Source organism: Cucurbita pepo, chromosome 1 (assembly GCF_057944985.1).
Source record: "Cucurbita pepo subsp. pepo isolate OVF chromosome 1, ASM5794498v1, whole genome shotgun sequence".
Classification (NCBI taxonomy): domain Eukaryota; kingdom Viridiplantae; phylum Streptophyta; class Magnoliopsida; order Cucurbitales; family Cucurbitaceae; genus Cucurbita; species Cucurbita pepo.
In genome coordinates this window covers 826,716-850,390 of record NC_141798.1, presented here as the reverse complement: position 1 = coordinate 850,390, position 23,675 = coordinate 826,716, and the positions used below count along the sequence as shown (strand labels likewise).

Here is a 23,675-nt window from a genome sequence, read left to right as displayed (position 1 = left end):
AATTTTTAAAAGTAATATCAATACCCTTAAACGTATGAGCGGGAAAATCATGAAAATCATGGAAGTTTCTTTTCTGTTTCCCATCACGAACCCGTGAGGATCAAAGTAGAACATACTAGGGAAGGGGGGAGGAAAAGGACAATTGACTCAACGAAACGACAATCGGAAGTTTATAACTCGACCTTTGAAGCGTCGGGATCGGAGATCGCTGCTTGACGTTTCATTGATGCAGACTTGATCAGATGGTTGTAGCTTCCCTTTTCCTTGAAAAGCTGGGAGAAGTGGTGTTTGCAGTACAAAATTCCATCAAGTGCAGCATAGTTTGACGGAGATAAAGAACAGCCACCGTGTGAGCACTTAAAACACGACTTGTGATACGCTTGGCTCTCAACTGTCACCTGCATACAAGCAATTCCCGCAATCCGTCACCAATAAAGGAACATCCGTGCAGATGCATTCAAAGTACCAGCCCAGCAAAACTACTCCTCAAACAAGAGCCACATTCAAGCCTTCAGAAAACCAATTTATTGAAGTAACATTCACTCTGTAAGAGTCTAATCCCACCGCTAGCAGACATTGTCCTCTTTAAACTTCCTCTTTTGCGCTTCCACTCAAGGTTTTAAAACGCGTTTGATAGGGAGAGGTTTCCATACCCTTATAAGGAATGTTTCGTTCCCCTCTCCAACCGATGTGGGATCTCACAATCCACCTCCCTTGGGGGGGGCCAGCGTCCTTGCTGGCACACCGCCCCGTGATTGGCTCTGATACCATTTGTAACAGCCCAAGCCCATGGCTAGTAAATATTATCCTCTTTGAGCTTTCTCTTTTATGCTTCCCACAAGGTTTTAAAATGTGTCTGCTAGGGAGAGTTTTCACACTCTTACAAGGAATGCTTTGTTCCCCTCTACAACCAATTTGGGATCTCACAGCTCCTTTCTTTTAGAGGTCGATATGTAAATGTCGAAAACGATAGCATACAGAAGAAAGTCAAACCCCAGCAGAAAAGATAATTCATTGCATCATAAGACAATGAACAATTGATGCGATTAAGCGGGTTTTAACTGTTTGAATATCTTTCTAACGTCTTCTAAACTAACCTTCTCTAAAGGATATGCAGTTTTTCCACATGTAGCACATTTTTCTTGTGTCCCAGAAAACATGCCGGCAGCTTTGCTTGGTGACCTAGTCTGGAGCCAACAAGAGGCTATGAGATGAGCGGCTGTTTATAAATATAATCACAACTAGTTGCAGCATTGGGGTTAAACTTACCAGTTATGGGGTTGGCTTGTCGGCGGACTTTGCAGCTGTAGAAAAAGAAAAATTTAGAAATGTTGGTAAAAAGCAATAGCTAAATGATCAAATGTAAGTTTGGAACATACGAGATAGAAAGTTCTTGCTGAAATTTCCAGTCTCCTTGAAGAGCTGCTCAAAATGAGGCTTACAGTATAGAACACCTTCCATTGAAGAATAATTACTCAGCTGAAAGCATTGGACAAGTCATTTCAGAAAAGTTCCCACATTCTGACCCACAAAAATGCTCGGTAAACATGCATAATCATGCTGAAGTGAGGCAAGAAACTTAAAGATTTCAATAAATGAGTCCTGAAAATGAAGTGATGTACCTTAAGAGTTCCTTTGCAATGGCTACATTTGAAACATAGCTTGTGGAAAGCAACTCCATCAGCCGATAACTGATCTACAGGGTACACGGTCTTCTCACAAGCTTTGCACTTCTGTTGGGTGCCAATAAACGACATAGCTAAGCCTTGAAGTAGATCCGACTGTCGTCAACCAATCAAAATCTCGTCCAATTCAAACCCACAAAGCGATCCCGACCAAACAAACTTCCTTTTCCTAATGGCATTTCATCAAACACGTTCAATGCACAAAAAACCCAGAATCAAATTCAGACGGAAAAAAAAAGTAATACATAAGAGAAGTTGCATCCAATGATCTGATAATCTAGGAAAACCAAATCCAAGAGCTCAACACACTTCAAAATGTACCGAAGAAAACGATCAAACCCAGAATCATGAACAAGCAAGATCTAGGTCAGAGATGAAATGCAATCGAAATCGAAGATGGGTACCTCAAATCAAGGAAGTAAGGAAATGAATCGGTTGTTTTTAGGATGTAGCAAGTGGAGCGAAGAAGAAGAAGATAGTGAAACGCAAGATGTAGCGAAAGGCAGAAACAAATAATTTATGATATATTGATTATTCACAGCGTCAAATTTGTTTACAGGGAAAAAAGAAAGTGATAAAGTGAAAAGGGATGCGAGAAAATATCTTTGCCGGAAAGACACACATGCTTGCTTAAACTTTACTCCGTCCCGGTGCGACTTTCTTCTTCACCTTTTTCAGTACTGGAGATGCACCATCGGCATCGTGCAAGTAATTGTCGTTTTATCCTTGTTTTTCTGATTTAGCATTCTGTCTTTAAACCAAACATGATTCTCTTTCAGTAAACTGAATTATCTTCATGAAAACAGATCATAAGGTTAAGAAAAGGATGCACTAATTCCATACCTGAACTGCCTGAAGCTTCACATTGTTTACTTGACAGAGGCAAAAACCCCTTAGATCAACCTGAAAAACGAAACCAATCAAAACCCATCTACTGTTAGTCCAGGTAGACAGATATCAAACGATTCACGATCAAAATAGAACATCATATCAATAATTTTGCTGAATAAGCAAACAGTGACCCACTTGAACACACAATTCTATTATGGGTCCTAAGCTATCTAAAGATAGAGCTAAAAATGAAGTGATTTATTTTATATAAAATTATAAATTTTGAATTTGTTTAGTGAGTTTAAAAAACTTAAAAAAGTAATATTATTATGTTTCTAGAGTCAACCTTCGGCCCATCACAAGGAAAAATCCAAGGCCCATTTTCACGTTAATAGAAGCTACACTAAATTCGTCCCACATCGGAAACACGGAGAAAGGAAGAGGTTAGATGCAGTATATAAAGGAAGGAACTAGTGCCGTTGAAACATACTTACCTGGACGGGATCAATGGGCGATCAGTAAGGCTCATGGTCTAGGTTGGTGACCTCCATTGCACTTCGGAGGGGTGCCCGTCTAAGGTCTGCCCAAAGTGGCAGAACCTACGTCATAATTTGTGGTAGTGGGGGCCTGCGTTCGCGCGGCCCCTCCAATGCCAGTATTATATAATATTTTTCGATAATTTTTCTGTGTTCGGTAAGTTTCTTGTGAAATATCTTCTACAACTCGCTCTCTTTTTCTTGTTCTATTTAATCTGTACATGGAAATTGAGGATAGTGGTTATTTTTCTAGTGAACCACCATCCTTACTAAATTTGAGGGTAGTGGTCTATATCGTCACACTAGCTGTGTAAGTCTAAAAATTGTGTCGGACATTTTTCTTATAGCCGCAGGCAGCTCAGACCACTTCGATGTTGAGTCCTAGCCGCAGCTAACCCGTCAAGATGATAGATGATAGCCACTTCAATGTTGAGTCGGGGCACGCGAACTGACTAAAAGACCTTCGCTAAGACGCGAACTGACTACCTTCGCCAAGACGCGAACTGACTAAAAGACCTTCCCTAAGACGCAAAAGACCTTCCCTAAGACGCGAACTGACTAAAAGACCTTCGGAAGACGTAATACGACCCAGGACCCAGGAGCAGACTTCTTTAGTAATATCAGTGTGAAATTCTCCTCCACAAGACTCTTTTTCCAGGACCAGGACTAAAAGACACTTTTTTCACGACTTGGGGACGAGAACATAATGTTTGCAGTTACACTGTAGAAAAGATTATCTATCTGAATGAGTTTCTCCAATTAACCACACTCAAAATACACAAACACTTCCCTTCACAAACTTCAGGCCTTTTTTATTAAGCTTCATAAATATTATGGGAGGCTTGAATGGAAGTTATATACTCAAATGTTCAAAATTTGTAGAACTGTGGAATTTGTAAATACTTAAAAATGTGGCCTGCCCCCCAGAGTTTAGAAGACCTCTCCCCTGCTCACAAGATTCAAGGCCATGTCTACATCCCTGGCCAATTCAACCGCTGCCCCAACATAGCTCTGAGGCGTTAGATCCAACAGATTGGTCTTTGCTTCCTTCGGTATTTCCAACCCTTCAATAAACCTCCTTATACTTTCTTTGCTCACCGTCTTTCCTCTCGTTAATTCCTTTAGCTTCTCGTAAGGCTCCGGAACACCGTATCTTCGCATGACCTGTTGACATGGATAGCAGATGAGATATAATTATATACGAGGAAAGCAAATATACGTTCATCGCACGTTTTTTCTTTCCTTTTGTTATATTCAGGAGTGTTCAAACCAGCTTGCGTGCAACACGAGTATTCTCATGGGACAATTGCCTAATCCTAATACATTTGGTTGCCAAAGTAATTCGTCACAGATTATTAACTCTAAACACATGACCAGCAATAATCCCAGGAGAACTTACACAACACTAGCACAACAGACAGAAGCAATAAATCAGAGATGTACAGAATGACACATACAGTCTGTATTGGTTCAGCAAGGACCTCCCATGATTGGTCCAAATCATCGTTGATACGACTTTCATTAACCTACAATGCAGCAGTAATCAAGTTAAAGGGAAACCCCACATAGAAGATGGCCAACAAGAACCAGGAGGAAGAAACTTTATGTTTTGAAACCATAAAACAAGAGTTAAACAGCATGGAAGATAATAGGTTGCATTGTGCTAGAAATTGCCCAGAATAAGACTGAAAAGACAATTTGTGCTTTCTTGTAGCCAGTTAACAAGCTTCTAAGTTTCATTCGTACCATGTAATCAATAGTTAAAAATTAGTTGTTAACTTGACCGCATATGAAGTGACCAATTTGTTAGGATTCTTCTAGCAAGAAATACCCATAATCGAACTATACCCACCTAAAAAGTAGAAGTTGCTTTATTACATGCCATCAGAGGGAACATCTTTCACAAAACTAATAATGATTATGATGATTATTTTGAGTACCTGAAGCTTTCCTATTCCTTGAAGTGTACTTTTGTAGGCAAGAAGAGAATGTCCAAGTCCAACACCCATGTTCCTTATAACAGTAGAATCAGTCAAGTCACGCTGCAAAAGAGAAGTATTTTTCATCAAACTCCTCCAAGTTAAATACAATCATTGAGTAGCCTACATGAAGTGAAAATTTTTCATTTTTAACACAAAACTTTAGAAAGCATGATTATGTAACACTACAGCCCACATTTACATGGTCACATCTCACATCAATAACCATCTACCGACTCAAAGCATAGAAGATCAAACGTCCAAATAAAGGCATACCTGCCACCGAGATATAGGTAACTTTTCACTTAATTGTGCCAATGCTCCATTAGCCACACCAAGATTACCTTCACTATTTTCAAAATCAATAGGATTTACTTTGTGAGGCATTGTTGAAGAACCGATTTCACCAGCCTTCGTTATCTGCCCAAAATAATAAATAATCATATAACACGCTTTTTCTTTCATAGATATTAATAAGGACGAGACACATTAAGATACTCACCTGTTTAAAGTAGCCCAAAGATATGTAACTCCAAATATCTCTGTCAAAATCAATCAAGATGTTGTTGTATCTCACAATGGTAAAAAAGAGTCTTGCCATGTAGTCATGCGTTTCAATCTGAAAAAGGAGTATATTTATACAGTTAGGATTTCAGGATAATAATCAAATCATTCTATTTGTAAGTCTAATAGCTTATCCATCTAATGTCCAATTCTTACGTCCATAAGTCGTTTTCTGAAGATCATCATTACATCCTCAAACACAGAAACAGATTAACATGCTTGTTATTCAAAGTAAAGGAAAACCCACAAACAACATCCTATATACATTTCGCCACTTAAATGGCAAAGAAAAATATGTAGATTAAAGTATTATGAACAGTTGAATAGATAACAAACGAACAACAGAAGATAAATAAGCCTAGACAAGACTTCTCGTCAAAAAGGAAAACCGAATCTTTATATAAAGACAAACCTGAGTTACGTAGGGATTGAAACTCAAATCCAAAGAGTTTACAAACTCTTCGGCCACTTTAGGCCAGTTAACATTTGGATATGCAACAAGATGAGCATTATAATTTCCAACTGCACCAGCAAACTTCCCCATTATCTTCACCTTAGAAACTTCCAACCTTTCTCTACTTAGTCTGACTGCAAATATTGCCATTTCCTTCCCTAAGGTTGAAGGTGACGCTGGCTACGAAATGAAAAAAGACACGTTCGGGGTTTGTTCACGAGAATAAAACATATTTCAAGTCACTCAAAAATCAAGACCAAGAATGACACAAGCACCAAACCATGAAACAGTTTATATTTTAAACAGTCAAAAGATGAATACACCATATATATCGTCAGCCAAAAACCTGTCCATGGGTACGGCAAAGAATCGGAATGTGAGCGTTATCTTTGGCCATGGTGCTTATTGCATTTGTCAGCTTGTCCATAAAAGGGAGCACAATGTTTTCTAATGACTCTTTCAGCATGAGTCCATGGGCAAGATTGTTAATATCCTCGGATGTGCAAGAGAAATGAAAGAATTCAAGCACCTGAATTGCAGAACAGAATAGTTATAAGAGATCTAAAAAAGTTTTAAGAACACATACAAGAAAAGAAAAACAATTTTTAACAAACGGAGAACAGCAAGGTAAGTCCCACCTTACAAATCTCAGGATGTGATTGACACCTCTGTTTTAAGAAATATTCAACTGCTTTTACATCATGATTCGTGACTTTTTCAATGCTTTTAATCTCCAAGGCATCATCCTCGCAGAAATTATCAATTAATCCTTGTAAAAAAGCAGAAGCATCTTCACTGAATCTTGGGACCTCTACGATTTCAGGAATTTGCGATAGCTTCAGTAACCACTTGATCTAATGACAAGTAGGAAAAAGAAAAGTCCATGATCAATCAGGTATTATAAGAACAAAGAATCAAAACAACACTTAGACATTGAAAAGCACAAACATCTTTCCTCAGCTGTAAAAGAACAATAAATTTAAAAGAAACAGATTTTACAAATCAATCAATCAAATTTAAGAAGTACCTCAACCAGAACCCGGTAGAAGATCAACCCATATTCGCTTAGATAGGGGGCCAAGTCCTTGACCTTACCCCAATAACGACCATCTAAGGGAGACAAAGCCACCAAACTTGAGAGCTCATCTACAACATTGATTTTCTTCTGAGTAAAAGAAAAACAAAACAAAATATCACAACCAAAATATAAGAAACGGAAATAGTTCATTGATCATCATCTTGGAGTAAAAATTCTAAAACACCATCAAGTTGAGCTTAATAAGCGCAGAAGAACTACCTTTTCCACCGGTACCTGGAAATCTTGTAGAATGGCTTTGCAACCAAAATTTCTGTGGGGCTTACGATAAAAGGAACCATTTCGAAAAACACTTGAGGGTTCTTTAGATTTTTGAAAACCCATTGCCGCGCAAATGAATCGGGGCTGGTCCAAAACCCTACAGTTCGCTCCGACCTCCATGGATGAGTAAAGAGTAGTGAGAGCTAAAACCCTTTTTCTGCTTCCTTTCACCTGTGGTTTGGTTCGACCTTTTCAAGAGAACACGAACTTCATTCTTCATGTAAGTGTATTTGCACACGTGTCCTACCACGTCACAATTTTTTAAATTAGAATTTCTCTCTTATACATCTAATTGTACAAGACTATTAGCTTTATTACGGGATTTATTGGTGTACATTTTGGCGCCGCAGTAAAGGAACGGGAGTGCCAATATCCAAACGGTAATAATGAACTCCCAAAAACTTGAATTCTACGAGCGAAGTTCAAAGCCAATAGAGAACGAGAGTGACGACCATATCTGTTTTCAGGACAATAGCAGAGCCACATATGAACGAATGATCCAAATTGGCCTCACCCACTTGAACAGCCCTTCAAGTAACCACAACCCATGCGGCAAAAACTCCTTCACCGCCTTATCTACTCTCATCCCTGCAACTTTGCAGCTCCATGTCCACCTTCCATGTCCAATTAGAATAGTAGGTTGAGAGAATCAGAGTCCAATACTACTTGGGTCGGCTATGGAGACTGGAATTGCTTGCTGTGCTCGTGGGGTTTTTCTCCCCAATCTTTCTTCCCGGCATTCAACTCCTCTCCTGTCTCCTTTCGCCACCAGGGTATGTACAAACGAAACCCATCTCTCCATTTTTCAAGATTTTGGAAATGTGTGGCTGAAGTTTGATGATGGGTGTGTGATGAAATTGCATGATAGAGTCTAAAAGCGAGCTCGCTATTTGGGGAGTCATTAAGGCAAATTCCCAAGTCATCAGTGAAAGTGGCATCAAGGCCAAGGAGTGTTCCTTCCAAAACCAGATGTGAGATTGGTGATAGTCTGGTGAGTGCGTTTGTGTTTTAATGCCTGCAATGTATTGTGATATTGCTTGTTTGATAATGAAAGGAGTATGTGATTGTAGGAAGAGTTTCTCACCAAAGCAACCCCTGATAAGGGATTGATCAGATTGTTGACGTGCATGGGAGAAGCTTTGAGGACCATTTCCTTCAAAGTCAGGACGGCTTCTTGTGGAGGAACTGCCTGTATCAACTCCTTTGGAGATGAACAGCTTGCTGTTGATATGCTTGCGGATAAGCTTCTATTCGAGGTCAGCCTTCGATTAATCTCGAATGACAATATTAGAGTTTTGATTCAGGTGTTGGTTTCTAAGGAGAACATTCTGACAACTATAGTTTATATGAATCCATTTCTCCAAATTTGCTCTTAAGATCCTGTACTAAGTTATGTTTTTAATGAATAGGCCTTGAGATACTCACACTCATGCAGATATGCTTGCTCTGAAGAAGTGCCAGAGCTTCAAGACATGGGAGGCCCTGTTGAAGGTCAGGCATCTCAAATTATAAGAAAACGACCAAATGGTGATTCAATGACTACTAACACTTTGTATTAAAAATAAGCAGGAGGGTTCAGTGTTGCATTTGACCCGCTTGATGGTTCAAGTATTGTTGACACGAACTTTAGTGTTGGCACCATCTTTGGAGTGTGGCCAGGTGATAAGTTAACTGGAGTGAAGGGAAGTGACCAAGCTGCTGCAGCCATGGGAGTTTACGGTCCTCGCACGACATATGTTCTTGCTCTGAAAGACTTCCCTGGCACTCATGAGTTCCTTCTTCTTGACGAAGGTTACTCTTTACAACTAAACTGAATTAAAAGCTTTTTCTTAATTAAGAGAATGGCTGGCAGTTCTCAATCCAAAACCTTGACTTCTTGCTTTAACGATGGCGGTCGAATAGGAAAATGGCAACACGTTAAAGAGACGACAGAGATTGGGGAAGGAAAACTGTTCTCTCCAGGAAATTTGAGAGCCACATTTGATAACCCTGACTATGACAAGGTTTCATTTCATTTTACCACTTCTAAAAGGCTTGAGAAGAGTATTAATGTTCTTTTTAAACCATTTCTTACTGTCTTTTGTGTGTTCCAATTCAACAGCTGATCAACTACTATGTGAAGGAAAAATACACATTAAGATACACTGGTGGAATGGTTCCTGATGTCAACCAGGTTTTCGACTTTTCGGATCAATGTTCTTTGGAATTCTTTTGTTGGAATGATTGAAAAGTAGGAATATTTGTTTGAATCCACAGATTATTGTGAAAGAGAAGGGGATTTTCACAAATGTGACATCTCCCTCAACCAAAGCTAAGCTGAGGCTGTTATTTGAGGTAGCTCCTTTGGGATTTTTAGTGGAGAAAGCAGGAGGTTACAGCAGCGATGGTCGTCAGTCTGTGCTCGACAAGGTGATCGAGAATCTCGACGAAAGGACCCAAGTTGCTTATGGGTCTAAAGAAGAGATCATTCGTTTCGAAGAAACGCTCTATGGATCGTCAAGGTTTAAGTCAGGGGTGCCAGTTGGTGGTGCAGTTTAAACAGTGAAAGAACATTCCCCACCATCTTTTCTTTGCTTGTTGAAAACAGAAATTTAATCGGTCAGCAGAAGCTTATATGACTTGTATGATAGAAATGAAAATGTTGAAGCTTGTTTGAAGTTTGACACCACAGCTTCCAAGGTTAGACCTTTCTTACAACAGTAAAATTCGAAAAGCCAAACGAACTGGCTTCACTGAGCACGGTTTCTGAATAAGATGAATGATGGCTTTATTCTTTCTAAGATATATACTGAGAAATTTTACTGTCATCTGAGATCATTTGGAGTAGAGGGACTGACATGAGCTTGGTGAGCTGAAACTAACTGTTTGTATTATGCCAACAAAACATCCATTATGTTTCAGTTTCCAGATTTTTCCAGTTTATATGAGATCGATACTCGTTCTGCGAAGGCATATCAGGGAAGAACGGGAAATGGCAAGCATTAGTAGTGACCCTTGGTGACTCAATTCCAATGGAGGCTCTACATTCAAGTGGTGTCAGGGTTCATGAAGCGGTTGTCCATGGACATAGAAATAAAATTGTGTTAGGTAGAGGTCGAACCTACAATTTTCTGCTTAGAAAATAGACGCACTATTCAATGCGCTATAAGCACCGATGGTCAAGAGATGGTCAAGAGATGCTCCAACATACAAAGGCGTGTACAAGCACAGCACCAGTACCAACATACAAAGGCGTGTACAAGCACAGCACCAGTACCACATACAAAGGCGTGTACAAGCACAGCACCAGTACCACATACAAAGGCGTGTACAAGCACAGCACCAGTACCACATACAAAGGCATGTACAAGCACAGCACCGGTACCAACATACAAAGGCATGTACAAGCACAGCACCGGTACCAACATACAAAGGCGTGTACAAGCACCCGTTGTCAAGAGATGTACCAACATACAAAGTTCATGTTGTCAAATAAAATCACATTAGATAGGGGTCGAACCTACAACTTCCTTGTTCGGAAACAGACACTGTACCCACTGAACTACAAGCACCAATGATCAAACCTACCAACATACAAAGGCACTAGTGGTCAAGAGATACACCAACATACAAAGGTGTCAAACCTACGACTTTCTACTTAGGAAACAGACGCTCGAGCTACAAGCGCCAATGGTCAAGAGATGCACAAACATACAAAGGCGTCCCATGCTCTACATACAAAGTTCATGTTCGAGAAGCTGTTGTCCATGGACTTATGTTAAAATTAAAATCGCGCCAAGTAGAGGTTGGAACCTACAAGTTTTTGCTTAGAAAACAAACGCTCTATCCACTGAGCTACAAGCGCCAATGATCAAGTGATGCACCAACATTGAACTATAGGCACTAGTAGTCAAGAGATGCACCAACATACGAAGGCACTAGTGGTCAACATACGAAGGGACCCCGATAGGGGTCGAACCTACGACTTTCTGCTTAGGAAGCAGACGCTCTATCCACTGAGCTACAAGCGCCAATGATCAAGTGATGCACCAACATTGAGCTATAGGCACTAGTGGTCAAGAGATGCACCAACATACGAAGACACTAGTGGTCAACATACGAAGGGGCTCTACATACAAAGTTCATGTTTGAGAAGCTGTTGTCCATGGACTTATGTTAAAATTAAAATCGCGCCAAATAGGGGTCAAAACTACAACTTTCTGCTTAGGAAACAAACGCTCTATCCACTAAGCTACAAGCACCCATGGTCAAGAGATGCACCAACATATGAAGGCACTAGTGGTTAACATACGAAGGGGCCCATGCTCTACCTACAAAGTTCATGTTCGAGAAGATGTGGTCCATGGACCTAATTTAAAATTAAAATCAAATTAAAATCGCGCCAGGTAAGGGTCGAACCTACGACTTTCTGCTTAGGAAACAGATGCTCTATCCACTGAGCTACAAGCGCCAACGGTCAAGAGATGCACCAAAATATGAAGGCACTAGTGGTCAACATACGAAGGGGCCATGCTCTACCTACAAAGTTCATGTTCAAAATTAAAATCGCGCCAGGTAGGGGTCGAACCTACGACTTTCTGCTTAGGAAACAGACGCTCTATCCACTGAGCTACAAGCGCCAGTAATCAAGTGATGCACCAACATTAAGCTATAGGCACTAGTGGTCAAGAGATGCACCAACATACGAAGGCACTAGTGGTCAACATACGAAGGGACCCCATGCTCTACATACGAAGTTCATGTTTGCTATTGTCCATGGACTTATAGGTAGGGGTCAAACCTACAACTTTTTGCTTAGGAAACAAACGCTCTATCCACTAAGCTACAAGCACCAATGGTCAAGAGATGCATCAACATATGAAGGCACTAGTGCTTAACATACGAAGGGGCCCCATGCTCTACCTACAAAGTTCATGTTCGAGAAGCTGTGGTCCATGGACTTAATTTAAAATTAAAATCATGCCAGGTAGGGGTCGAACCTACAACTTTCTGCTTGGAAAACAGCTCTATCCACTTAGCTACAAGCACCAGTGGTCAAGAGATGCACCAAAATGACCACCAAAATGACCACCAAAATACGAAGGCACTAGTGGTCAACATACGAAGGGGCCCCATGCTCTACATACAAAGTTCATGTTCGAGAAGCAGTTGAAATTAAAATCACGCCAGGTAGGGGTCAAACCTACAACTTTCTGCTTAGGAAACAGACACTCTATCCACTGAGCTACAAGCGCCAATGATCAAGTAATGCACCAACATTGAGCTATAGGCACTAGTGGTCAAGAGATGCACCAACATACGAAGGGACCCCATGCTCTACATACAAAGTTCATGTTTGAGAAGCTGTTGTCCATGGACCTATGTTAAAATTAAAATCGCGCCAGGTAGGGGTCAAACCTACAACTTTCTGCTTAGGAAACAAACGCTCTATCCACTAAGCTACAAGCGCCAATGGTCAAGAGATGCACCAACATATGAAGGCACTAGTATTTAACATACGAAGGGGCCCATGCTCTACATACAAAGTTCATGTTCGAGAGGGGTCAAACCTACAACTTTCTGCTTAGGAAACAGACGCTCTATCCACTGAGCTACAAGCGCCAATGGTCAAGCAATGCACCAACATTGAGCTACAGGTGCCAATGGTTAAGAGATACACAAACATACAAAGGTGTCCCATGGACTTATGTTAAAAATAAAATCGTGTCGGGTCAAACCTACAACTTTCTACTTAGGAAACGCTCTACCCACTGAGCTACAAGTGCCAATGGTCAAGAGACACTTTATCCAATGGCGCTTCCGATGGTCAAGAGACACTTTATCCAATGGCGCTTCCGATGGTCAACAGATGCACAAACTTACTAAGGCGTTCCATTCTCTACATACAAAGTTCATGTTCCCATAAGAGAAGCCGTTGTCCATGGACTTATGGACAAAATAAAATCACACTAGGTAGGTGTTGAACCTACAACTTTCTACTTAGGAAACAAACACTATCCACTAAGCTACAAGCACCAATTGTCAAGTGATGCACAAACATACAAAGACATCCTAGGCTCTACATACAAAGGCGACTTGTCCATGGGTAAATAGCACCAGGTAAGGGTCAAACCTACCAACATACAAAGGCACCAATGGTCCAGAAGATGCACCAACATACAAAGGAGTCATGCTCTACATACAAAAGAGGGTTCATGTTCCCAAAAGAGAAGTTGTTGTCCATGGACGTGTTAAAAATAAAATAGCCAACAACAAAAGCGTCTCAGGCTCTACATTCAAAGGATGTCAGAGTTCATATTCCTAAAAGATATAAAGGCGAGGTTCTACATACAAAGGTCCATGATCAAGAGATACTCCAATATATAAGGCATTGTCCATAAACGCGAGGTAGGGATCAAACCTATATTCAACATACAAAGGCTATAAGGGTTCATGTAATGCACCAACATATAAGGCACTGTCCAAGACACTAGATAGGGGTCGAACCTATGCTCTACACACGAAGGCTATCAAAGCTATGTGATGCATCAACATATAAGGTGCAGGCGTTGTCCATGAATGCAGGTAGGGGTAACCTAGAAACAAATGCTCTTTCCACTAAGCTACAGGCACCAATAGTTAGGAGATGCACCAACATACAAACGTGTTGCATGAGCTACTAGCATACAAACACATCCCATCTATTCACTGGCACCAGCACCAACATACAAACGCGTCCCAGTTGTAGGCACCAATGGCAAAAAAAACCTTCTAAAAATAAAAGAAATATAATCGTGCCAGATAGGGGTCATACATATGACTTTCTACTTAGGAACTCTATCCACTGAGCTGCAGGCACTCCCATGAGCTACCAACATACAAACGTGTCCCAGCTCTAGGCACCAATGGTTAAAAACCTTCTAAAAATAAAAGAAATAAAATCGCGCCAGATAGGGGTCAAACCTATGACTTTTTGCTTAGGAAACAAACACTTCATCCATTAAGCTAACATACAAACGTGTCCCGGCTGTAGGTACCAATGGTAAAAAAAACCTTTAGCGCCAGGTAGGGGTCGAAACGCATCCCAAAATATAACACCACGCCAAATAGGGGTCAAACCTATAACTTTTTGCTTAGGAAACAAACGCTCTATCCACTTAGCTACAAGCGCTCCCATGAGCTACCAACATACAAACGTGTTCCATCTGTATCCACCAATGGTAAAAAACCCGTCTAAAAATAAAAGAAATAAAACGGCGAGGGTCGAAACACATCCATAGGGTATATTTTAGTCTTAAAACACTAAAATAATGATGATAATAATAAACTATTATGTTTTCTTATTACAGCGTTAAGTAATTTTATACCTCACAATTTGATTTTAGAAAGGAGAAAAGTTCCGTTTTTATTTCTAAACTTGTCAAGTTACTTTCAATTTCGTTAAATTGTAATTAAAAAAATGTTGCAATTGTTTTTACCTCCTAAAAATCTTTTATAAGGAAAAATAAGTGAAAATTTCAAATTATAATTTAAGCTTTTTTTTTTTTTTTCTTTTTTCGAGGAAAAAAATGTTGTCGCTTTTTTATTATTGTTTTTTGGTTTCTAGAAAAATGATAATTTATAATAATGAAGAATTCTAAAATGGGCGAGGAGGAAGAAATGGAATGATTGATGACCAATAAAACCAACGGACTGCGACGAATGTTATCATCATTCCGCAGAAAAGTTGAAGGAAGTCAGCCTCCGCCGCCTCCGCCACCTCCGCCACCTCCGCTACCTCCCCCTCACATACTCATAACTCGTCTTCTTCAATCTTCATCACTGTACTCAAATTTCCACCATTACAGACGAACGGAGCTCCTTCTTCCACTGCGTTTTTGTATTTTACATTCTCACTCTCAATTTCCTTTGTGGGTTTCAATCTCTGTTCTCAAATTCGCCCTTCTCGAACTCTCCATTTCCATTAAACAAATGGGTGAAAAAGAAAATTAAAAGAAAAATGATGATCTGAGAGCTCGAGGGGCATGATTCTTTTCGATTCTGAAAAGCGAGTCGCTCCCCTTTTTATAAGATTCTTTAGCCATTTGTGAAAGGAGATTCTTGATTCCCTCGTAATGATTCCGATTTAAACGCCCCCTTTTCAAAATCGCTCTAAAAAGCCTCAATGTCTCTTGCCCTTTCCCCTTCCTCTTGACTTCAAAATCAAAACCCCTTTTCCAAATGGACTTATAAATGACCTCCTAACCCACACCCTTCACAAACTTACCTCCTTCCGGGCCACACCCATGGAGACTCTGTACCCATCTTCCCACCTCTCCACTTCCGCCTGGTTCCTGCTTCATAATCCAACCACAAAGTGGACCAAGGAAGAGAACAAGATGTTTGAGAGCGCCCTCGCTATATATGATAAGGAAACGCCTGACAGATGGCTCAAGGTTGCGGCCATGATCCCTGGAAAGACTGTGGGAGATGTGATTAAGCAATATAGAGAGCTTGAAGAAGATGTTTGTGAAATAGAAGCTGGGAGATTCCCAATCCCAGGTTATGATCTCGCCTCTTCTTTTTCGTTTGAGTTCGTGGATGATCGAAATTTCGATGTGTATAGAAGGAAATCTTGTGTTGGTAGGGGCTCTGATCATGAAAGGAAGAAAGGGGTTCCATGGACAGAGGAAGAACACAAGTAAATTTTCATTTATGAACTCTTCTGATACCATAATTCACTGTTTGGATACAGATTTTTGATGGGTTTGTTTGTGAATTCGTTTTGTTATAGGCAATTCCTGAGGGGACTTTTGAAATATGGAAAAGGGGATTGGAGGAACATTTCAAGAAACTTTGTGAACTCAAAAACACCAACCCAAGTGGCAAGCCATGCCCAAAAGTACTTCATGAGGCAGCTATCAGGAGGGAAGGACAAGAGACGGCCAAGCATCCATGACATCACGACCGTGAATCTCACAGAAGCCACAGCATCAGAGAATGAGAAACTGTTGCCTTGTTTGGATCAGAATGAGAAGGCAGGCTGCTATCAAAAGGTGTTGTTTGATTGGAAAGGAGCCACCAACGGGGGACTGCTCGGTTTAGGACCTAACTATAGCGATTGTGTTGTGTCATTCCCATCTGGGATTGTTGCAAATGGAGTAAAGAAGGAGCAACATCATCAAGAACTGAAGGATGCATATTATGGAACTTACTCCATATTGCATCAAATTTACAGATAAGGTAGATGCATAGCATATGGATGTTCGTGTTTATGTTGGGTCGATGTAAACGCCAAGTCCAATAATCAATACTTCTTTTGTGATGTTATGTTTATGAAGATTAAAAGGTTCATAGATTCTGTTGTTGATCATTAAAGACATGTATGCCATATGAAATGGAAAGCAAAAAAAACTTAGCATTTGTTCTTGGATTTCCTGCATTCCTGTTTGAAACTCAACACTTTATGAACCATAGATTACATCTGTTATGTTACATACAAAAACGACACGACCATGAAGAACAACACCGAAATCGCTCCCGAACACGACATTATGGAGTGAAAGATGTAAAGAAAGAGAGTGATGATGAATTTGAAGGATGTTGAGGCAGATATTTTGATATAATTGCAGCTTTAATTTGTGGTTTTGCATAGAAGATGCCATGTCAGGAAGTGATGTGGCCAAACCATGCTGAGTCATGAAGCACTTGGACAGCCTAAAAGGGGAGCAAACATCTTAAATATTTATATGTTTGTGAATGGCAATATGGGCAAGTTGACCATGTCTGATCAAATCACTTAGTTGGAGCTGAGTTTGAATCCCACTTCTTTCTTTATGCTTAATATGCTTCTGCATAAATAGTGTTCTTGCATTCACTTTTTTAACCCACCATCATCTCTCTCTTCTTAACCCGACATCCTATATTTTGGACCCATTATTATCAAAGTCAGACACCGAACAGTGTACTACACTAGCTTTCAATAAAGTAAATTGTGAGATCTCACATTAGTTGTAGAGTGGAATAAAACATTCTTTTGTATTAGTTGTGGACTTCAATTGGGTCGTTGCGATTACCGGTTCAATGTCTAATTGTCCAGGCGGTAATGATAGTATCTTGTACTTGAACCGGTGGCTCACTTTTTCTAAGCAATGGGGAAGAGGACCGAAACATGCCATTGAAAGACTCTATTGAGACAAAGATGGATTGTCAAGAACATAGAGGAGGTAGGATGGGCAGTTGGTTAGATCTAGTATGGATCGTACATGGATGGTAGTTGGGGATCCCTGGGTAAGAGGATCAAGTTGGCCCTTGCGAACAGCTTGATACACTATCTCCCTTCAACCCTTTGAGCGAAATGCGGCAAAAAGAAGGAAAATCCATGGACCGACCCCATCGTCTCCACCCCGTAGGAACTACGAGATCACTCCAAGGACGCCTTCGGTATCCAGGGGTCGCGGACCGACTATAGAATCCTATTCAATAAGTGGAACGCATTAGCTGTCCGCTATCCGATTGGGCAGTAAGGGTCGGAAAAGGGGCTGTTACAAAATTTTACTTTTTTTAAAAAAAATTTGTAGTGGATATGGAAATTCAATTTTTTTATTTTCATTTATATCTAATAATTTTATGGACCAATGAAAAATGAACAACAAATACTAAAATAGATTACTTATATGTACAATTTAGGATTAAAGCAACAAATTGGAAAATTTTGATAAATAAAATGGAATCAATTATTAAAGTAATAGACGAAAATAGGTTTAGAATTTATATTTTTCCTTTATTTATTTATTATTATTATCAGAAAATCCCAATTGTGGCATAGTAGGTAGCATCAGCAAGGTTCTTCACTTTACCTATTTATTAAGCATCTTTCTTTATATTTATATTTATATTTATATTTATATTTTATTTTATTTTATTTTATTTCATACATCTTTGTTTTGTAAAGGCTAAAGGTGCGCTCTGATTTCCTCCACATTTCTATGTCTCATTGACATAAAATAAAGTATATTCTATTAAAAGCGTTTGTCTCTCAAAATTAAATAAAGTGGATATCTGGTTCGATAACGATATATTTCTAGTTTTTTTTTTAAATATTTATTTTTGTTATAAATTAATTTTATTCATAAATGTTTTTTTTTCCAACCATTTTAATATTTATTCTATATATTTAGATGTTTATAGAAAGATTTATATGTGTTTAAAATTAAATTGAATATTGTAACGTTATCTAAAATGTTTTAAAGGGATTAGTTAGAGACAGCAAGAGATAGAGATAAAGATAAAGATGAAACACTATAATAAAGAAACCATATATTATAATTATAATATATGCTGTTTACTGTTAATTTTCATGCTAACCATTGTGAATTTTTTGTGTGTGTTTTTTTTTTTTTTTTTTTTTCCCAAGCACATATAAAGCATTTTTTTCCCTTCCAAAGTTAAATAAACAGCATCCATATTTTTATTTACTTTTGTGTGGTAAATCACATAATGAGTGTGGTAAATGAGATAATGAATCATTCATATATACAATTATTTTCATATTATTAATTAATTACTGACTTAGTAAAGAAAATGAAGATAAGGTGATGAAGGGATATGAGGTTGAAAGATGCCATGGTTGTACCACTAAATCAAAACAAACAAAATACCAATTCTACTTTATTATCATTTATTATTTATCATCCACTTTCTACTTTCTTCCATTATTATTATTTTTTAAATATTGGAAATTAGTGGAGCATTTCTCTAAATTTGTTTAATTTGAGTTGAATTTGAGTTAAAAAAATAAATGATTTAATTATCGATTAAAATGAGTTAAACTTTAATATAAATGTCAAATGGGAACATAATTGGAAAAAATAAAATCAATAATTTATAATATAAAAGGATTTGTGTTAAAGCATATAGAACAGCAAATGAAAAATGAGTTTATGCGCTTTAATTTAACTTTATTACATCACAAAATTTTCTTTATTTCTTTGTTTTTTTTGGTTTAATGGACAAAAGATTCCTCCTTTACGAAAAGGGAGAATTCTTACAAAATTTTTAAATGGGTTTTGGTATTCAATATTTCAAAATTTTACTCGATTTAGTAAATTTAAATTATACTTTTAAAGAAAAAAAAATTTAAAAGACAATTGAAAATTCAAAAAATGAAAAGATTAATGGATTTGAAATATATATTTTAAAGGCAAATAAAAGGAATAAAAAAAGAAACAAAATTGAGTGAGAGGGGACCTCAGATTTTAATAGGTCCCAAAAAAAAGTGTATGTCTTTATGATGGGGTCTTTCCCTTTCAACCAAAAGCCACCACTCATACATTCATTTGGACAACCTGAATTCTGTCCCCTTCACCTCATCATCTCTTCCTTATACTTTTCAACTAAAACAACGCTGTCTAAAATTGTATTCGTTTATAATATATATTACTTAGAGGTTCGAATCCTCCCATCTCTACGGATTAACCATAGAGAGAAATTGTGTTTCGTATATTCACAACCGGCACAAACCATACTCCAAACCCCACCATTCAACTCATTCAACTCAGAAAGAGAAATAATACACTAGAACCAAAAGGCTTCTTCAAAATGGGAAAAAGGGAAAGGGAAAGGGGAAGGGGAAGTCTTTGCATAAATAGTCAAACTGCCTTCCATCATAATCATCATCATCATGGTTCCATAACGAAAAACACAGCCTTATTACAACATTAAAATCGTCTTTCTTTGTCTCTCTATCTGTCTGTCTATACGACTACAACAAAATCACATTTGAAACACATTCCTAACTGAATTCTATTAACAGGACGTGCCAAAATGGGGAGGTAGCAAGAAGAAAGGAGAGGTCGATGTTGTTGTTGTTGATGTTGTTGTATGTACAGCCATGCTCTATGCAGCGATCAAGGACGATGAATCTAGCGGCACGACACTGTCTGGAAAATCGGTTCTTGGCCCTGCTAGGGAGTAGTATGCCAGTATATGTGCAGGGTGCTCAACCACCACCCTACCCCCGACTTGATCAACCACCACGACTCGTCTCGATGGAATCAATTCGATGTTCCAGAACGGGCGTGCCATTGCCAGAAGATCTCGGCCTGAGGAGGACCCTCTGTAGCCTTGAACCCAGAGGTACCTGAGGGAAGTGAGTTGCATGACGGAGGCTGCCAATGCATGCTCACTAAAGAAACAGCCTCTCATCTCAAGCTTCTGCAGGCTGGGACAGCCGCGAGAGAATTCCAACAGCCCAGCATCAGACTGCCCCACATAACCAAGAAGCATCCATCTTACATTTGGGCTGTACCTCCCTATGTAACCAAGACCAACGTCCGTCAATCCACCAGGCCGAAGATACAAAGCAAATCTTCTCAGCTTTTCAGAACACCCTCTCAACAGAGCTTGAACTCCATTGTCAAGTGGCAAATCTGTTATACTCGCTTCTCGATCAAGCAGGACGAGGCGAAAATCGCAGAGATTTTTCGAGTACCTGCCGATGTACTCGAGAGAAGAATTTGTGATATCGGATACATAGACAGCCAAGTATTCCAGTTTCAGACAGCCTTGAGCCAAAGCAATCAATCCTCTTTGTGAAACAAGCCCTTCCTCGTCCTCCAATCCCTGCTCATCCGCCCCTCGCTCAATTCTAAGCCTTTTAAGTTTCTTACAATGCCGTGCAAGTACTTCTAACCCTCTATCTCCAATGACGTTTCTAGTCTGCTCAGGGAAACAAAATACAATATTATTACCCAATACTAAAGATTCCAGTACACTTTCTAAAGTTGCTCACAAAGCCTTGGCTCAGGGATTTTCGCCTTGTCCTACCCTTATTGGGAATGCTATTATAATATCAAAGCAAATAGCACATATCCCCATCAGATATTCAGAATTAAACTGAGATGGCAAAGCAAGGACAGATGGGCAAATCAAAGAAAACATAGAAAATGAATGAAGTTGATCAGCAGCATACCTCAAGCACTTCTAAGTTGGGGCATCTCTGAATCAAAGTACAATGGTCCTCCGTATGAAGGAGAGCATACAAGAGGTCCAACTTCTTGAGTAGGTTTGCAAAAGGGAAGACTATTGGCATTTCATTCCTTCCCATGTATGAAAGACCCAAACTGCGGAGACTCTGTGGCAAGGCTACAGCAGCATACCTCTCTGGTTGATCATTGAAGGAACCTCCACAAAATTCCTCCAAAGAACCAACAGCTCGAAAGAACCCCACAAGATCAAGGATTTCACAATCACTAATTTTCACAGAAATTAAGGAACGGCAGTTTCTGGCTATAAGTTCAAGATCTTGAAATCTGACTTTGACAAGATCTGTCATGTAAAAATTCAACGTTTCAAGAACTGTGTTGTTGGTCGCAAGTTCGTGTAGCCATTCCCCATCTTTCTCATCTATTGAGCTCTCCTCCAGAAACAACGTTTTTAAATTCCTGAAAAGACGCAACAAAAAAAAAAAACATAACAAGAAACATTAAAGATGATGAATTATAATGAGCAGTGCAGTCAGAAGTCACTTTATACATTACAACACAGGTAAAGTGATATTATCAGTTCACAGAAGTAATATATTGGCTGAAATTGAAGGATCAATCCAAATGAGGTTTATTTAAGATTACTTAGAACACTTCCCAAAATGTTAAACCTTCTTTATGAATGTTGTAAGTTAGCAGACACTTTCGCTGTGTTTCAGCTTCTCATCTTTTACGTTTAAAAGTTAAGAGCAGCAAAGCATAGAATATGTATATATATATATAATCAACGACCCAGAAAAAGTTAAAAAAAGAAAAAGAAATGGAAACCCCACAACGACAAGAACAAGGAAACAAACGAAATAATATAGTAATACTAACAAGCAAACCAAGAATAAAAGTAAAACATTAATAGAAACTATCAGGTGGTTTGAGCTTTTATTAGTCATCGCTGACCCTGAATGAACATTAATTCGTTCTCAGCATCTCATTATTTTCAATGGCCAGAAATTTAAGGTATAACAAATCCCAGAACAGAAGGTAGAAATTATCTCAAAATTCTCCATAGTACAGTGAAATTGATACCGAGCCTGAACTACAAACAGATGAAATCTGGATTTAAAATCTTGAAGATGGTTTGGAAGCCAGATACCTGCAGGATCGTCCAATATGAAATAGTCCATCTGTGGAGAATCCAGAGCACTTGTCGAGTTTAAGCGAGTGAAGAACACGGCCACGTGCACGAGCAAGAACCTCCAGATCCGAATCGACGACAATCATACGGCGGAAGTGGAGATACTTCAAGCAATTGAAAGAATCAGCAATCTCTTTCACCCAAGGGGTCACAAACCCTCCCCAATCCTCCGGTATCAAATTAAACATCGCCGCCCTGGGTTTGCCCTTCAATTCCAAGGATTCGAGATGGACAAACCGCCGTCGTAGCCGTTCAGGCGTGGTGGTGTAGCAAAGAGCGATGGTAACGTGCTTGCGAGTAAGCGCATCCAGTTCGTGCCATCTCCGGCAAACCTGAGAGATAGCGTCACGATCTTTGGGGTCATGAATATAGGGCATTACACAGCCAAGAACCTCATCCGACATCCCCGTATTCATTCTACAAACGTTCCGTTCCTCCATAACTCGGATTTAATTCAAACAACACTCAGCAGTCCTAAAATACTCCTCAACTCCAAACTCCAAGTAGAATCAGAATATGAAGAACTCCAAGTTGTGGCTTAAAGATCCATCTCTCAAACTAAAATTCTTACAAAAGTCAGCCGGATATACAACTCTTAGAACACACAATAAAATAAAATCCCCCTCCCAAAAATAGAAAAGAAGATTAAGCTACGTGTAAAACAAAAACAAAAACTCCTCAAATCGACGGTTAAAAAGAGAAGACAGCCGAAAATCCGTTAGGGACTAAAAACAATCTAGAAAACTCCCCGGTAGAATGAAGGTGAAGATGCCAGAAAGAGGATCCGAGACGGTGAATTGGAGGAGTCAGAGAAGTGGAGGAGAGAATCGGATCGAGAAGGAATCAGCGGACGCAGCAGTCGGAAGCCGACGGATCATGGAGGCGATGTAGGGTCTGAAGAGGGAGCAGGGAGGGCGGAGATCGGCGGGGGGAAGCATCGACGACGGGGAGAACGGAAGAATTGAGAGAAGTGGGGATTGGATCAGAGCAAAAATTGCGAAGAGTAAACTAGAATGGTTAAGAAGAAGAAGAAGAAGAAGAAGAAGAAAAGAAAAAAAAAAAAAAAAGAAAAGGGGGTTTTTGGGAATGGGAAAATGAGGAGAGTGGTGGAAGTAGACAAAAGAAGAAACGACA

General features: G+C 39.3%; 5 protein-coding genes, 4 non-coding genes and 1 pseudogene across 11 annotated transcripts in view; 3 read left to right on the top strand and 7 right to left on the bottom strand.

Moving 5' to 3' along the window:
• The window catches only part of LOC111801958 (large ribosomal subunit protein uL10-like), a 72,450-nt pseudogene that overhangs the window by 25,554 nt on the left and 23,221 nt on the right, over positions 1-23,675 (bottom strand). The window lies entirely within an intron of this gene.
• On the bottom strand, positions 34-2,731 carry LOC111807546 (LIM domain-containing protein WLIM2b). The gene is given in 6 exon segments (XM_023693314.2): positions 34-398; positions 1,098-1,187; positions 1,270-1,304; positions 1,380-1,479; positions 1,623-2,436; positions 2,529-2,731. Coding segments are annotated over 5 exon segments (588 nt in total). The 5' UTR covers positions 1,758-2,436; positions 2,529-2,731; the 3' UTR covers positions 34-170.
• Positions 3,003-3,164, top strand: LOC111782840 (U1 spliceosomal RNA). Its single transcript, XR_002813206.1, has one exon. It is a non-coding gene; the product is annotated as a U1 spliceosomal RNA (small nuclear RNA).
• On the bottom strand, positions 3,844-7,609 carry LOC111808242 (uncharacterized). Of its 2 annotated transcripts, none has more exons than XM_087127826.1 (10): positions 7,362-7,609; positions 7,077-7,214; positions 6,688-6,903; positions 6,396-6,578; positions 6,008-6,229; positions 5,534-5,650; positions 5,308-5,451; positions 4,993-5,094; positions 4,510-4,578; positions 3,844-4,216 (listed from the first exon to the last, which is right to left on the bottom strand). In XM_087127826.1, the coding sequence occupies exons 1-10, from the start codon at positions 7,524-7,526 to the stop codon at positions 3,983-3,985; spliced, it is 1,590 nt and encodes a 529-aa protein (XP_086983952.1). In that variant the 5' UTR covers positions 7,527-7,609; the 3' UTR covers positions 3,844-3,982. The 2 variants fall into 2 exon arrangements, with proteins under 2 accessions (XP_086983952.1, XP_023549880.2); XM_023694112.2 differs by having other exon boundaries at positions 7,347-7,608.
• Positions 7,905-10,188, top strand: LOC111789185 (sedoheptulose-1,7-bisphosphatase, chloroplastic). The gene is made up of 8 exons (XM_023669864.2): positions 7,905-8,179; positions 8,275-8,397; positions 8,477-8,662; positions 8,816-8,897; positions 8,976-9,197; positions 9,309-9,409; positions 9,508-9,579; positions 9,663-10,188. The coding sequence occupies exons 1-8, from the start codon at positions 8,084-8,086 to the stop codon at positions 9,942-9,944; spliced, it is 1,164 nt and encodes a 387-aa protein (XP_023525632.2). The 5' UTR covers positions 7,905-8,083; the 3' UTR covers positions 9,945-10,188.
• Positions 11,344-11,417, bottom strand: TRNAR-CCU (transfer RNA arginine (anticodon CCU)). The gene has a single exon. It is a non-coding gene; the product is annotated as a tRNA-Arg (tRNA).
• On the bottom strand, positions 11,784-11,856 carry TRNAR-CCU (transfer RNA arginine (anticodon CCU)). The gene has a single exon. It is a non-coding gene; the product is annotated as a tRNA-Arg (tRNA).
• Positions 11,953-12,025, bottom strand: TRNAR-CCU (transfer RNA arginine (anticodon CCU)). The gene has a single exon. It is a non-coding gene; the product is annotated as a tRNA-Arg (tRNA).
• Positions 15,045-16,797, top strand: LOC111811835 (transcription factor DIVARICATA). The gene is made up of 2 exons (XM_023698881.2): positions 15,045-16,065; positions 16,159-16,797. Exons 1-2 carry the CDS (start codon positions 15,671-15,673, stop codon positions 16,604-16,606), a joined length of 843 nt encoding a protein of 280 aa, XP_023554649.2. The 5' UTR covers positions 15,045-15,670; the 3' UTR covers positions 16,607-16,797.
• Positions 20,002-23,568, bottom strand: LOC111791975 (coronatine-insensitive protein 1). The gene is made up of 3 exons (XM_023673432.2): positions 22,500-23,568; positions 21,337-21,808; positions 20,002-21,083 (listed from the first exon to the last, which is right to left on the bottom strand). Exons 1-3 carry the CDS (start codon positions 22,979-22,981, stop codon positions 20,262-20,264), a joined length of 1,776 nt encoding a protein of 591 aa, XP_023529200.2. The 5' UTR covers positions 22,982-23,568; the 3' UTR covers positions 20,002-20,261.

Coding starts and splice junctions, on each gene's coding strand:
- LOC111808242 (XM_023694112.2), bottom strand. CDS start 7,526: ATGGAGGTCGGAGCGAACTGTAGGGTTTTGGACCAGCCCCGATTCATT. Junction 6,230..6,395: donor TTTGCCGTACCCATGGACAG/GTTTTTGGCTGA, acceptor TTCATTTCGTAG/CCAGCGTCACCTTCAACCTT. Junction 5,651..6,007: donor TCAATCCCTACGTAACTCAG/GTTTGTCTTTAT, acceptor CTCCTTTTTCAG/ATTGAAACGCATGACTACAT.
- LOC111789185 (XM_023669864.2), top strand. CDS start 8,084: ATGGAGACTGGAATTGCTTGCTGTGCTCGTGGGGTTTTTCTCCCCAAT. Junction 8,180..8,274: donor TGTCTCCTTTCGCCACCAGG/GTATGTACAAAC, acceptor ATTGCATGATAG/AGTCTAAAAGCGAGCTCGCT. Junction 9,580..9,662: donor TGGTTCCTGATGTCAACCAG/GTTTTCGACTTT, acceptor TTGAATCCACAG/ATTATTGTGAAAGAGAAGGG.
- LOC111811835 (XM_023698881.2), top strand. CDS start 15,671: ATGGAGACTCTGTACCCATCTTCCCACCTCTCCACTTCCGCCTGGTTC. Junction 16,066..16,158: donor TGGACAGAGGAAGAACACAA/GTAAATTTTCAT, acceptor GTTTTGTTATAG/GCAATTCCTGAGGGGACTTT.
- LOC111791975 (XM_023673432.2), bottom strand. CDS start 22,981: ATGGAGGAACGGAACGTTTGTAGAATGAATACGGGGATGTCGGATGAG. Junction 21,809..22,499: donor CATATTGGACGATCCTGCAG/GTATCTGGCTTC, acceptor GCGTCTTTTCAG/GAATTTAAAAACGTTGTTTC. Junction 21,084..21,336: donor CCAACTTAGAAGTGCTTGAG/GTATGCTGCTGA, acceptor TTCCCTGAGCAG/ACTAGAAACGTCATTGGAGA.